General features: G+C 38.4%; 1 protein-coding gene across 1 annotated transcript in view; it reads right to left on the minus strand.

Annotated features, from left to right (window-relative positions):
- Nucleotides 1-16,547, minus strand: part of MBOAT2 (membrane bound O-acyltransferase domain containing 2) — a 96,727-nt gene that overhangs the window by 59,675 nt on the left and 20,505 nt on the right. Inside the window, exon 3 of the mRNA XM_064448006.1 lies at nt 14,252-14,329. Within this exon, the coding sequence (XP_064304076.1) occupies nt 14,252-14,329 (78 nt within the window). The remainder of the gene's footprint in view (nt 1-14,251; nt 14,330-16,547) is intronic.

Below are 16,547 nucleotides of genomic sequence, written 5' to 3' on the forward strand. Positions count from 1 at the left end.
ACAGGAAACCACAAGAGCACTAGAGTACTTAACAGTCAGATAAATACCACCAGTTCAAATTCAAGAAAAACAAACTTGCCACTCACGAATTGGAGAGCACAGAAAGGCACAGTAGTTCAACAGACAGTAAGGTCAAGGCACGACATGGTGTTCCATAGACAGACAGGAGAGGCAAGTGGCACATGGCAGGAAAAGAGCAAGGAGTTGCATAGATTCACAGGAATGCGACCATTAGCAGGTTCTCAGAATGGAAACAGAAGGTTGAGCTAGCAAAGGGGAATGTGTGTGTATGAGAGGATGGCTAAGTTCAACCTGCAGGACAAAGCAAGTCTGCAAGAGATGGCTGAAGGTTTTGAAAGCACCACAGACCTAGGACAGTCAGTACTCTTCTCCACTCAGCATCCAGTTTTCACAACATGCAAAGGAAATTATCTTGAAGAAAGTAAAATTTATGTCCAAAGCTGATTGAACCAGCTGGCCATTTTCAAATCCAAAGGATAGCATTAGCTTCCTTTCACTAAGAAACCAAAGGGACAAAAAAACTAACCACACAAAGCCCATCATGCACTTCTGTTTTTAAGAAAGAGGACCAGAAAGGGATTCAACTATGGAGGTACAATTAACCCTATTAATAATGAAATAGAGACCTGGTCTTTGGAAATCTACAAGTGTCTTAAGGTATCACTTTTGAAGTTGAAAAGCAAATTCAAATATGCCATAATATAAACCAGTATGGCCTCAGATTCAGCAAATAGGCAAGTAACTACTGTGTCTAGAAAGTTCTGTTACAAAAGCAAATTGGGATGGTTTTGAACCTTAACAGACTTTCTTAAAGGAGAACACTCAGGTGTCTGTCTTCCAAAAGAAGACTTCCTCCTACTTAGATAACAGCCCACTTCAGACATAAACCAGCAGTGCGCCCCTACCACAAAGGCGGCTAGTGGTACCCAGGCTGCATTAGACAATGTACTGCCAGCAGGTCGAGGGAGGTGACCCTCTACTCAGCACTGGTGAGGCCACACCCGGAGTGCTGGGTTTCCCAGTGGGGACATGGACATACTGGAGAGAGTCCAACAAATGGTCACTAAGATAAGCGAGTGGAGCATCTTTCTTATGAAGAAAGGCTGAGAGCTGGGACTGTTAAGCCTGGAGAAGAACAAGCTCAAGGGGATCTCATCAGTGCATGTAAATACCTGAAGGGAGGGTGCAAAGAGAACACAGCCAGGCTCTTTGCAGTGGTGCCCACTGGCAGGACCAGAGGCAATAGGCACAAACTGAAACACAGAAGCTGCTGTCCAAACAGCAGGAAATACTTTTTTACTGTGAGGGTGACAAAGCACTGGCATATGTTGCCCAGGGATACGGTGGAGTCTCCCTCCTTAGAGATACTCAAACACCATCTGGACATGGTCCTGGACAACCGGCTGTAGGCAGCCGTGCTTGAGCAGGGGCGTGACCTCCAAAGGTTCCTGCCAACCTCAACCATTCTCTGATCCTGCAAAGACTTTTCAAGCTTATTGCAATTAATAAGACAGACTATTTCAGGTAAGCAGCAGACAACTAGGACTTGCTCCTGTATTAGTCAATCTTGGAACCCCAAGACCAGAATTTTACTGTTAAGAAATAAGATGCTGACAGAACAGACAAAGCAACCAGTTGCTGCAAGGGAAGGTTCACTGTTGAGCCTTTAACGAGAGCTGCCTGGCTTATGTTGAGGCTACCATCCATCCTGTCCCTCTGCTTCCTCAGATCTCTTGGCATCTAAAACATCCAGCAACCAGCACCTATCTGGCAGAGTCCCATTCTGGAATCCTTTGGGGTCCCTTTAAGAGATGGGGTACTCTGAACTTCTCTGGCAAAACTAATCAACATTTCCATTTGCAAAAGCTTCCCTTTGACACAGAATCCTTAACTGACCACACTGATAGTTCAAGGATTGTCTTCTGAAGTTACCCAATGACAAAGCCTGATTACTCAAAGATAAGAGACCAACAGGTCAGGACAACAACAAATACACAATGCCCATAATTCAAGTACCAATTATTCCGTTTGGGTTGTTTGGTCTCTTCTTTCCCATCCCATCTCCACTCAACTGCCAAATGAAACACCAGTTACAAGAGTTACCTGTTAATCACTACCTACTCCTACTACAATTCTTAAGCGCACCTGCGCATAGGGACAGTAACACTGCAAGAATTCTCACTGTCAAGAAAAGCAAAGGAAAGTGACCTGTACAGGTTGGTCAGTATCTGCTCAATGACTTGATCAAATGCCATTTCAAACATGTCATCACTGTTAACATCCTGCAACGTGGCAAGTGTGGCAGCATATCCAGAAGAAACCAGAGAGTCTGCCACAATGTTCCTGTGTGTTTGCAGAGGGTGAAGGAGAAAAAGAACAATTAAGACAAACTATCTGCTGATTACTCATATAGTGTCACTCTTACTATGAGAAATACAGAAAGAAAAATCAAATGTGATTATGCAGTACACTACAGATAATCAGATAGTGGTTTCATTTCACAGTGAACACAAGTACACAACAGGTCATTACTGTTCTGATAAAAGATACTTTAAACAACTGGCTCCCAGTGCTGATCTGAAGAGTAAGTTTCCAAGAAATATCCTGAATTATAGATGTTCCTATATCTAGTTAACACCTATAGCAGAAGATTCAAAAGATTAAGAATGATTCTACTCCTTCATTGATTCCGCTTATACACACAAGGAATGATACCTGTGAGGAACGTATACATTAGCCAACATAGGCATTACTTGTACTATTAGTGGTTTTACCAATTTTAGAAAGCAACATTTGCCTCATAACCCAATGCATTATTTTTAGCTGCTAAAATATAAGGGGTTTACTACCAGCAAAAGGATCTCTTCTACCATAAGAACTGGATAGGGACTGCATCTTGAATTCTCTTCTAGAACACAATATTTCAGTTGGAAAGGACCTGCAACAGTCATCCAGTCCAACTGCCTGACCACTTCAGGGCTGACCAAAAGTTAAAGAATGTCATTAAGGTCATTGTCCAAATGCCTCTTAAACACTGACAGGCCTGGGGCATCAGACACCTCTCTGGGAAGCCTGTGCCAATGTTTGACCACCCCCTTGGTAAAGAAATGATTCCTAATGTCCAGCCTGAACCTCCTCTGACACAGCTTCAAGCCATTCCCACTTGTCCTATCAGTGGATATCAGGGAGAAGAGATCAGCACCTCCCTCTCCACTTCCCCTCCTCAGGATGCTCTAGAGAGCAGTGAGGTCACCCCTCAGCCTCCTCTCCATCCAAAATAGACAAACCCAGGGTCCTTAGCTGCTCCTCATAGGACACGCCTTCCAGTCCTTCAGAACTTTTGATTTTTGTGTGTGTTTTAGATGATTGATGTTGTAATTCATCTCAATCCTCATTCATAAGAAGATAGTGTGGAGGAGCAGAAATCATTTGTCTTGAGGCACTCACACTTCTACACTGCAAAGGGAACACCTTTGCAGTAGCTTTGAAAAAAATGCAGAGTAGTTATATGAATAGCAAAGCATAGCTGGCACAACAAACTAAACTCAATCTGCTTCTAGGCGCCTTAAGCTCCTTTATTTAGACCCTTCTACTGTTTATACAGATTATGTCACATACACTAATTACTCAAACATGAAGTGTGGAAAAATGCCAGGAAACTAATCAGCTTCCAAAGCCACATATCAAACCATCATCAGAATAAAGCTTTATTTCAACCCACTTTTCAGAAGCCACCTATGAACCACTCCTGCTTTCACACCCTTCTGAAAGATTTAGAAAGCCTTAGCTATTTCACTCTGGAGATATCCTGCCTGGATACAGATGTTGTTACTTCAGCCATTTATATAAAACACAGCAAAATCTGTTATCCTGCTCTCCAATAGCTAGAAATGATGAAGCTACTGGCTTCTGACTGCAGCTCTAAAAGCAGCTCGGTAGCAAGGCCCTCCCGTTCTTCTGGAAAGCTCCCTCAGGCCCAGTAATATAACATACCACATTATGATCACATAGACCGATTCTAATCTGTGACCATATCAAGTGGTAAGAAGTTATTGTGGGGATAATTTTTAAGAAATCACAATCACGCTGCTTACGTGAATTTCTGAGGCAAAACTTCCAGTGAAACTACTGCAGTGAAGACAACTGAAAAACAACGCCCTCAAGACTACAGTTTTACATGAGTGTCCTCTGCCTGCAGAAGAATGTGCATTTACTGGTCAGCTTTCCAAGAGCACCAGGGTCATGTAGAGAAAGAAAGCCAGAGGAACCTAGACTTGGAAAAAAAAACAAATAAACACTGCTGATAAATGAGACCTACCTCTGTCTGGAAAAAAGTCTCTACAGGTTTTTCTTTTGATTTATGAAAATACATTTGCCAAGTTTCAGCTGGCATCTGTATAACTGACTATATCTGACTAGTTCTCACTATACGCATACCACCTCATAAGATGCCCTTTAAGCATTCAATAGATTGCGAGAGGCTTTGAAGATGAAAAGCTTTCCACAGAAACAATAATACCAATCAGAAGAAATTAGCACTCAGTATCAAAGCCAGAAGACAGTGATTACATACGTGGATGATGCCACAGCATACATTAAATGTGGTATCACAAATGGATCCTACGGTGGATGGAAAGAGAAAAGGAACACCTAATGAACCCAAAAGCCCAAGACTTACTAGGGATTTCCAGAATATAGGGTTTAAAACATCACAGACACTCCTAGAAAGGGCAGAACACCAAGAAAAAGAAAGCCAGTTACATGATTGTTGTTTAAAATTATGCATTAGTTGTAGGCCTTCTTGCACACAGCCCTCTTAAAACTTGCAGGCAATTCATCCTTACTGAGGAGTGTAAGTAAATCCCTTACATTATCTTCTCACGGCACAGAAGAATGGATTTCTTGTTTGAATACTAGAAACATATTTGTCTTCAAATGCAACTGAAAAGCAAATTGAAAGAAAAACCAAAGCTGAAATATCAAATAGTCCCTCTGATATTTCTTTCTTACTCAGCCTGGCTTCCACCTGTTTCTACTGACTTAAAGACACAAGAGTTAGGTTGTTAGTTGGCATAGTCTTTGTTTCCTGTGTTCCGCCCCTACCCTCCTTTTATTGTTGATACTATCTCTTACAAAAAAAAAAAAAAAGAATAAGACGACAGAATACTACTACTTGTTGACTAATGTGGTCTCCTCCTACCAAAATGATTGTCTTGACTGCAGCTGCTTTATTTCACTTGAAATTGAAGTGAGCCTAACTGATTTAATTTCACAATGCTGCATCTGTGCAATTTCCTTGAAATTTGACAATACGGTGCAATTATTGGGCAGAGGGGAAATTAAAGAACAAAAGAGCTTGTGTAGCAAGTCCAGATCAGGTCAGAAAACAAAGCTGCATGAAGTCACCTCAAATAAATTTTAAGCTATAATAGACATTGAAGCAAGACACCAAAAGGAAATGGCTAGCATGCTTATGACAACTGGAGCTACCCAGGATCATATTCGTATTAAGGAAGACTTCAGTTTCACAGAGCAACCTGCTCTAGCTGATCCTGCTTTTAGCAGTGGGGGTTGAACTCAGAAATGTTTCTCTTCTCAGCTAATTCTATGATTCTATTATCTCACCTTTGACTTCCAGTAAAGGCATTTGACCCACAAAACATATCAGCTTTAAAAGCTATATGGAAGTCATGAATACGTTTGAGACACTCGATTTTTAAATGAAGGAGTTTGTATTTTTAAAATATCAATGCTTTTTATTTACATCCACCTTTCCGTAAAGGAAACAAAATACACATTTTTTTGTTTTGTTGTGCATCATTAACAATAAGGGGTCATCATCATTTACTTCTTCAAATATCTTTTACCTCCAACCCAGACACTTTCTAAGCCACCTCTTGCAGTTCCGCAGACAAAACTGACTTGCCTAATTTACAGCCAACAGTTCCATTCAGGACAATGAAATGATTGTTTACTGAGCTTGCCATAATTACTCAGTGAAGTTTGTCTCAAATATAAGATATTTCACTAAAGAATAACTATGCAGAAGCATGCACTTTGAGAAGGAAGTTGACTATAGTATACAGAATCCTTGTATCTAATCTCTCTATCAAACACCACTGGTTTAATTCAGTCAATGCCACGCAACCAGAATTTTTAAGCAACTCTTATTAGCAGCAGTCTTTGCCAGGAGCTGAAGAGGAACACAGCATTCACTGAACTCTTCTAGATACAATTTATTCTGCCACTTCATTTTGTAGGAAGCCTGATTTATTTGACATCAATAGTTTGTTGAGGTAATAAACCATGCAGTAATGATACCATGACTCAGAGCTCATTTGCTAGCAGTCAAGTTGCTTGGCAGCACGACAGGCAGAGTAATGTGCATTGAAGTAGTATCTATATAGATGCTATAGATTACCAAACAAATACAGAGCCCAGAAAACATGACTTTACTCTCACTATCAATTTTCTTTTGCTTCATTGATTGTGCTCAGCTTCACTTTGAGCACAAAGATTTAAAAATTTGAGATCTATGCAAGCCAAAAAGCAGTAGCTACTCAGTCCCAACCAATTTCTAACACACCCAGACATTTTACACTACTGGTCCTTCCCAAGAAAAGGTTGTCCTTATATGCTCTTAGAAACCAAGTACAGTGTGAAAAAGCTACCTATAAATTTAAAGTTTAGGGAAGTAAGAGAACCCTCTTTTGGGTGAACATCAATACTCAATACTGTACAGCTACTACAAAGAACAGAAGTCCAGAAACCTTTCCACCTGAGTTTTCTCAAGTGTGATGATAGAGGTTTTGTATGCCAAAAACACTCTTTAAATGCCTGTTCTGAGAACTCCATTCTTTGAATAACATCAGCAACCAAGTAAAAAAAAAAAAAAAAAAAAGAGGAAGTGAATTTAAGCACAGACTAGTTTAGACTTCTCCGTGGAAATACAAAGTATACAATCACTTTTTTTTTTGTAGTTGCATTAAGACAGCATATACCCCTTTTGTACCAAAGCAACTGAAGTGGCTACAACACTTTAAAAATGCCTTATTTTGCATTATTGTTTATCATCTTTATCAGCCTCTCTACTTAAGTGTCAACCGTCACAAAGCTGCAGATGCTACATGATTCCTGTCCTTTCTCCCTATATATACGAGGGAGCTGGGGTGGGGAGAACAACACAAAGATAAAATACATGTATTTAATCTTTATTTAAAAATAAGGCAAAAATGACAGGCACTAAAGATAAGAAAATTCCAGTTCTATTTTCACTCAATTTCTGTAATTACAAATAATACGATGAATAAAGGCCTCTCCATTTGAACATTCCAATTTTAAGAATGATACATCAAGTTATTTTTCAACTTATACTTTTATTGTTTTAAGTAATGCATTGAGTTCTTTGCAAACTCAGACAGGAGAGTTACAGGAAGTTAGAGTGGATGAATTTGTAATAGCTATTTAAAACTAATAATTTCAAAAGAAATTAATAAGGATTACTCAGAAACTCCTTCACACTTGTTAACTTCAACAAGCGCTCACTTTTCAAGTCATTTAAGACAGCCATCCATTCACACAGTTATTTTTGTAATAGCCAAACCTTCAGCATACAGAGAATCGCTGCGCTGCCTGGTACTAGTCAGTGTTTCCATTCACACTCTTCAGAATACAAAACGCTCATCCCTAGGTAAGCATCAGAAAAATCAAACATATAACAAATCATGAAGATAAAGTAAATAAAGCACACTCAAGAATTACAACGAAACCTCTAGCACTATTAATCTCAATTTCCAAGCTCCACAAATTAAACATGGATACAGAGGGGCTTTGTTGTTGTTTTTTAGATTTGGTAGGTCAGTTTTAAACAGTAAGTGGTTTTGATGAGCAAGTTGATGTAGAACTGATGCAAAAAGCATGTGGAAGACAGCTATTGAACTTCAAAGAACTATGGGATATGCCCCATGCAAGCCCATGCTTTGTCTGCTAAAACAGAAGCTATCTGCATTTTTATCTCCAACAAATACTTTGCTGTCTTGTAGTTCCTTGATAAGAACATAAGGTTCTTAACAAGACCTGGTTTCAGTTCCCCAAATCATTGCTATGGATCTTCACATGAGATTCAGTATTTCCAAATCATTCCTTAACGTAGCTACTAGAATGGGACAAAATTCTGCAATCTCACCACGACTTTTGGAAATGAAAAAAACCGAACTGATGTGTTTCATGTATTGAAGATTTACATTACCTGTTTTAGTTACAACACTGCTCATGCTGAGACAGATACATGTAACCACCATCTACATTTTCTTAGAGGGAAATCAACAAGTACAATCTCTTTGGGAAAAGGCATACCACTTCAAAATGGAAAACTGATTCTTTTTAGTTAATAATGATTGAAATATGCTCCTAAATACAGCCATTAGTTATCCTTGGTGTTTATTTCTAATAGGGGAGAACAATATTTCTATGTATACTGTAGAAATCATACTGTTTAATATGTATTTGATTCTCATTTATACAAAAAATAGATTTTAATTGCTTTTTAATCAAATGCAAACTTTATAAAATTTTAATAGGGTTTTATTTTGCATTTAACAGATCTGATATGACAAAAATTGCTTGCAGTGATGAAACAGTACTTGTTTTTCCAGTCTTTGTATTATTTAAGTCTACAGAACCAGTAGATCTCATCTTCCTCCATCTTGCAATTATCCTTGGTTGAATGATAAGAATATACTTAATGTTTTTCAGCTCTCAATTAGTTTCTTAACTTCAGATAAGTTTATCTTATTTGCACTAAGTGTAGAAGCAGAAATGCAGAAAAAATTTGTTTGCATAAGGAGAACGGTTCACAGCTCCTAACACTTGAAATTCTGAATCTAGGTGTTCTCAATGCTACGCCCACCGTCCTTTGGCAGCTACCTATGCAACAGAAGTTTTTACTCAAGTTATATAAATAGATTACAAATTCGTAACCGAGAAGTTATGCCAGATAGCTTACAGTTGTCTGGATGCCCTTACGCCTTCAAAGAACTGTAATTATATTGGCAGGCTTCCAATCCTAGATTAGCTAAAAATTATTATTAGAAGCCAATAGCATTTCTTAACTGTTAAGAAATCCTTAACAATTGTTAGATACTGTTATTTCAGTCTGTTGATTTCATGATGACTAATTTTAGATGTTGCTTCAGATCCTCTTTTGCAGATAAAAAAAAAATCTTTATCCACATCATGCATGTTCTTCATAGACTAAGACACCCATGATCAAATAAAAAGCAGACAAAACAAAAAAATAAACACCCAACCAAACCAACAAACTTACATTTACCTTGATCAAGGGCTTTGGAAAAGACAATATCAAAAAAACAGCCCAACTCTCATTTTCAAATATCACTTCAGCTTACGAATGCTCTCACTTCTGAAGCTATAAAGATGCTTATGAAAACCTTGCCAATGACTCACAGGATGTGCATAGTTTGCTTGATCCATTTTGTAGTTCACTGAAACCATAACTTTAAAAAAATACCTAACTTAATTTTCATAGCAATCTAAGTTGTAGGCTAACTAGCAAACTTACCTATCAACAAGTCATGACATTCAGCATAATTTGCCAGTCAGGTGTTCAATAAAGTGCTTCAATTAACATGCAGAGTGAATTAGTTCAGTCAAGGAACGAGACTTATTTGTCTCTTAACCTGAGATTTCTAAGGTCAAACCACCAAGTCTCCTCCACCCCTCCTCCCTTTGCCAAATCTCTCCGTTTGTCAAAACCACACCAAGGACTGAAGGAAAATGGGAGCAAGGCATTGCTCTGTCCTGGCTCTGGCTAGGAGGAGGAAGGGAACTTAGTGATGACTAACATTCCCAAATCCCAAGGAAAGGGATGACTAGAAGGGATGAAGGCCCCACATGGGCCAGACCAGTTACAACCAAAGTTTGTTTACTCAAATTCAAATCTCTCTACATTACCATGTTCGAACGGCTCACATACATGAACATAGGTACAGTACAAAGAACTGTATGTGCATCAAAACAGAACAGAACCACAGAATGGTTGAGGCTGGGAGGGACCTCTGCAGGTCCCCGGGTCCAACCCCCCTGTTCAAGCAGGGCCACCCAGAGTCAGTTGCACAGCATTATGTCCAGTGGGCTTTTGAGTATCTCCAAGAACAGAGTCTCCGCAGCCTCCCTTCACAGCAAAAATGAGTTTCCCACTGTTCAGGCAGCACCTTCTGTGTTTCAGTTTGAGCCCATTGCCTCTCGTCCTGTCACTGGGCACCACTGAGAGCCTGGCTCACTCCCTCCAGGTATTTATACGCATTGATGAGATCCCCCTGCGCCTTCCCTCCTCCAGGCTGAACAGCCCCAGCTCTCAGCCTCTCCTCACAGGAGAGATGCTCCAGTCCCTTCATCATCTTTGTGGCCCTTGTGGCACACACACGCATCAGCTCATTACTTATTTACTGCTATTAGTTATCTCAGGTCTCTGGGTCCCTCATTAATTTACTTTTCATAACTTAAATATGCCAGAAAAGTTAAAAAATTCATTTTTTAAAGCCAGAAATAACCTCCTCAAAGGTGAGTAGTTCAAGTCGAAATTTCTGGAACAAGAAAAGTATCATCCTGCAACTTCAAGCATAACAAAGATATCAACATGAATAGCATGTCTGTCACTTGATTTTACATTAGCACATTTAAGAAAGTGACCAGTTTAACAGGAATGATTTTTAAATAAACAGACTTATTTTATACACTGACACAGCGGGGACTTCCACATTTTGTCAGTGAAATCACTGAGAAAAAAATACTGACTTCAGTGAAGCAACTGTGAGCCCCATGATTAACTCTCCTTTCCCCACAGGCTGAGGGATGTTATTTACCAACTAGGAAATGAACAATCAAGTCAAAAGAGAAAGATTTACCTAGAAACCTTAAAAACCCTGTCATCAAATCACCTGTGCAAGCACTGCTTATATAGCTCTTAGTTAACAGTAGCCGAATGCTTTTAAGGAAAAATGTGGCATTTGGGGTTTTGTCTTTTAAGACAAGTAGCAATTTCACAATGATAGAAGAAACAGAAGAATTTCTAAGAAAAATAATATTAGTACCATCCCAAGATACCAAATGTTAATTTATTGGCACTGAGAACTTGTTTAAACACATTTTTCAGTTTTACAATTGAGCCGTGAAGGCACCAAATAAATATTAAGATAGCTTAGCCATAAATTAAAAAAAATAAGAGCTTTTAAACCATTCAGGAGTAGTGTTACCACTCTACCTTTCATCTAAAGTACCATCATTTAAATAAGACTTAAGTATAAAAATAATTGATCAATTTTAGTTAAATCCAAATACCAAGTAACTAATTTTCTGCTAATTAACTTTTAGAATAAAGTTGCTAAAATATAAAAAGGTTTCCTCCCTTATTAATATGGTCAGTTTTTTCCCCCTCCCCCCCGAGGGGTTTTACCTTTTTCTCTCTTTTTTCCCCATCTCCGTTTTCTGTTGTTCAAGTAAGGCTTTAATCTTTAACATAACACATATTGTGAAGACCAACCTAGAAGCAATAGCTGCACAAGGTTCAGTTACCTCAGGAAAATCACGAAGACGGGAACCTTGTAGAGCAGAGACTTGTAGGATCCAATGGAAGCACATTAAGAAAGCAGAGGTTTAGAAGAATCAGACTTGAAAGTCTGCTTTGGAGAATATAGAAGTTTATCAAAAACCTCTCCTTCCTTCAGATGGTAAGGAAAGCCGGTATGCCCAGTGCATAGCAGCTGAACTGATAAACAGTCTAAGAAATGCCATTGTCCCTTACTTTAAACAATTTTTAGAGAGGCCGGAAAGACTGAGGAACTACATTAGGAGGTGGGGGAAACAGGAATAAGGAGAAGGATAATGGTTTTACCAATCCATACACTCATGAAATCTGCAGGACAGCAAGCAGCGCGGGGAAAAGGAGAGAGAAACTTACTTCAGTGAATGAATTTAGATAATAGACAAAAATATTTTGTACAACACACAAGTGCTTTTCCAATATAAAAGTCACTTGAATCCATATTTACATCACACATGGGTATTTGGTGTTCTGTGGTCACCAAGTTTAAGAAGCTTATGAACAATGCACATAACCTCTAACTAGAACTGCCAGCCAGCAGGTCCCTCTACGACATAGAAACTAAATCCCAAAACTTGGGCTATGCAGGTATATACAAGTACTCTGATTAGCTGTATATACACACACATATCACTAAAACATTGACAGGGCCTTTCTCCTATCCTGAGGCCAGGTAGTGCCAGCTGCATCCTACTCTGCAGCACTTAATCTTCAATGTCCCCTGGACATCATGAGACATGTGTGTAGACTGAAGACAAACATTTAGGTGGGAAGGGGAGTCGGTCCAATAGTTTCTGCTCAGACAGCCAAACAGAAAACTGTAAATGGCGTTCTTATAGCAGAAAATTAAGAGTTATGTGGTGCATTCCTTCAGTAAAAAGCACAGGCATATAGGTGCACCAAGAGGCATCACCCCTTCTGGGATACTGTGGCAATGGAGGGAGCAAACTTTGTACAGTCTTGCCTGTATCATCTACTAGAAATGGTCCTGGAGCTTCCCATACAGCATCCAAGCGTTGTCCACAACTCAAAGTTACGAATTACTCCATTTGTTACATTTTTTTTTCCTCCCGTGGAAGAAGAGCTTTCTAGTTTTATCCAATGGTGTGTTATTTCATACTATGACAAGGCAGCATAAGGCCAGTAGTCAAATCTAGGTTTTACACTCGCACCTACGCAGTAACCAGGAGTAACAGAGAGTATGCACACACAGTTGCGTATAGCATGGCAAACATTTCAGCAGATGAAGCCATGCAGCAGTTAAACCAGCTGGTATGAATTGGGAGGATCAGGAACTAATGAGTTCCCTTGCTCCAATGCAGGAATGTTAAATACACACATGCCTACCTGCCTCTCACTGTTAGGGAAGTAAACTACTGCTAGATTTCCTTTTATGAGAAACCTATTTGTTTTCAAATTTGTAATTTGTTACAATAAAGACCAAGGTATTCCTGCCTGCTACCTCCCTTTGCAGCATTTAACCACATTAGTAATTTCTTTTAAAAGACTAAGCTACATAAGTTGTAACTTACATCATTACATGTCTAAAGAGAAATTGACATGAACAAGTTGCTTTAACACAGCTTCTAATCAAATAAGCCATTAAAATATAAACCAGCCACCCAACTAAATGAAGTTCTCTCACATCTGCAGTAGACTGAATATATCAGGCTTTGTAGAAAATCCTGAAAGTAAGAGCCTAATATGGCAATATTTCAAAAGATAATAAAATTATATTCAATAGCAGACTATAAAGGAGCAAAGTAGAATCACGAACTAAGACCACCCTGGCTTTGCACTTCCTGTGTAAAGCAATTTTGCTTTTTGGTGCTTTTACCAGCATCTTTCCTTATGGCCTCACATACTTCAGGAACCTATTGAAGCAGGGATTTGCTATTTTACTAAACATTTATGCAGGAATTAACACAGTGGGAACCTAATTTGGTTCTGATCTCTAGACCAGTGGAATAGTAAAACATATGCATACAGTAATAAAAATAAATTTATGTCTTGCTTTTAAGAATGAGTGAAAAAGAAAAACAAGTGGCATTCTGTATAGAGTCAGATACCACTAGTATAAACATGCATTTAAGCAAACCTAGAATAACACCTTACATACGTAATTTTACGATAGTATTCTTAACCTTAAGACAGCATTCACACTGCAGTATTCTTACAAAACAAAGAAAAAAGGAAACGACAAACACTTAGTACCTAAATAATTTTCTCACACAAATTCTGTTCCCTTTGAACATCTTCCTTCTAGTAGCACTGGCTGTTATCAAATAACATTTGTATAGTTAACTCATTTGTGAGACATCTAGAATAATTTATGATTAAGTAATGACAAAAAAATCAGAACTCTGAGAACTCAAAAGAAGTCTTCATGGAATATTACCAATTCTAACAAGCTTTAGATATTCCAAAAAGCAGGAAAAAAATACCCAGATAAGCCATTTTCTCTCCTGGAAATAAAACCATGGTTAGCAGAATTCAAATATTGAAATATTATGATACAACCAGAAGTACAGCATATGTGCACAGTTACTAAAAAACCTAAACACTAGCATTCTTGTAAAAGCCAAAAAATATTTTAGAATGGAAACTTACTTGTGCATATTTTCCACTCCTATTATGATCATGATGTAGTAGGAAATTCCACTTTGTATAACAAAATGTAAGGCATACCTAGGAAAAAAAATAGTAAACTCTCAAGGCACTTTTATTAACGACAATAAACTGCATGCTTTTCTTTAATTTCATGTTAAATAGGTTTGTCAAATTTTAATTCCATCGCTGCTTCCAAAAAACCCTTTTCTTCTCTTTAGGTTTTTGCAGCCCTCCCTTCTGTTTCTTTCTGTTGCTTCTCCCTTCAGTATAGCACAGACAGCAGCAACAAACAGAAACTACAGACTTAGCTAGAACCCTCCAGCTCATAAGCAAGAATATAGTAAATGGTGATAATCCTTAAAATACTATGCATATGCCTCATAATACTTCCACTTGGCATTATTTCATGTGTAAATAACATGAATGTTTTGTCATTCAATTTCCATACTCATCTTTTTACCTATTTGCAACAACAGGTATCTCAGATAACACCAACAACATCTTAGTATCCACAATATCAGTACACTGAAAGATTTCCCAGTCAATAGAAACTAACTCTGTCCAGTCCTGGGTAATCAATAACTGATAGTGGGATGATGGTGATGGTCTCGAAAACACAAACTAAAAATCCTATGTACCAACAACACACAGATTTCACACAGGAGCTCTAAGATCATCTCATTATTTCTTTTCCACGGCTTAACCACCATAGCTAACAGACCACCACCATTTCGGTTTTTTGGGGCGTTGCTTTGATTTGTTTTTTTGAAGGAGTTGTGTTTCAGTAAGGTAGTAGAGCACTGGTGGCAAACCATTGCCAGTGATTGGGGAAAAGCATCTGATCTTCAGTAAATTGATTCTCTTTCACTCTCGTACTTCAATCTAAGTGCCTCAGTAGCATACTTACACGTGCTCAGGTGACACGTGATCTAGTTTTATGGGAATTTTCCCCATGAAAAAGCCGCCTAAAAAGCAGCTACTCTTTTGTTATACTGCTGATACTGGTTTTTTCCAGCTTATCATTACCAGTTTCCTAATTTCACTCCTCATCTATTCATAAAGAAATGTCTTCAAAGACTTTCAACAAGAAACACCATTCTATCCAGCTGAAATCCTACAAAGTCTACACACAATGAACTGAGGGAAAACACTTCACTTGGATATTACCTGGCCTCAAAAATTATGACTTTTTAGGGAAGATATAATCTGCACCCACTCTCATGCTTCACTACTAGCTAGTCTCATCTAAGATATGGCTACCTAACATTCAAATGCACACTTAATATAAACAACTGTCAATTAAAAACATATGCTTTTTCTTTTCATATCAGGCACATATTAGCAACACTGTGTAGTAAAGACAGGCACTACTGAAATGACAAAAATTTAAGTTTAAGAGGTTTAAACAAAGAAAGGGACCTAATAAGATATCAAAGCCCAAAAAAGTTCGGGTTGACATGGAGTATCACATCAAGATTACAGTCTGAAAATATTTCTCTCTCAGATCTGTTATGAGTAGCAACATGATTGACCTCCACTTCAAAAATTAGAAGGGAAGCATTTAAATACAACATGAAGTAGCACATTTTAGCTACACACAAAGGGTATTCTAGGTCTTTTATGCTATTTGCTATTACTCCAAAGGGATTATCACTTCTTTTCCTGTCCCACATCACCATCACAACCACTACAAAGGTGACTGAAAAGTAACACACCTGAAACTGAAGAGAACAACATAATGACTAATAAATATTCTTAAAAGGGTGCAGATTCCAAACTATTTCCTACATTTAGGTTTGCATGGGATTTTCTGCAAATTTACGTTTACTGTAACCACCATATGAGAAAACAGGAACAGTTTCCCCCTTGTGTTATGACGTGTGTGTACAATTGGAGAGCTGCTGAAGGGTTGTACCACAGGGTTGTAACTTATACTTACACTTGATTCCTTGGGGGGCACGAGGACAGGGGTGGGAGGGGTGAGGGGAACCAAACCAAAACAAAACCATCAAGAACATGCTTGTAGAATACATACTTAAGCAACAGGACAAAGAGTTGGCTCAAGTGTAACAGAAGTATAAGCATTTTGAAGAACATATACTTTTAACATGTCAAATTTAAGGTTGGACTAGGTGATCCCTGAGGTCCTTCCAACCTGTGATTCTATGATTATGTTCTTTCTTTTTGGCATTTTTAAAAAGACTTCAGTTCCACTGATCCATGTAAACAAAAAAAGCCCAACCCTTTTTGTAAAATAGAAATTCATTGCTAAAATAATTGCTTTAAGTATGATCCA

This window comes from Phalacrocorax carbo, chromosome 3 (assembly GCF_963921805.1).
Source record: "Phalacrocorax carbo chromosome 3, bPhaCar2.1, whole genome shotgun sequence".
Lineage (NCBI taxonomy): Eukaryota > Metazoa > Chordata > Aves > Suliformes > Phalacrocoracidae > Phalacrocorax > Phalacrocorax carbo.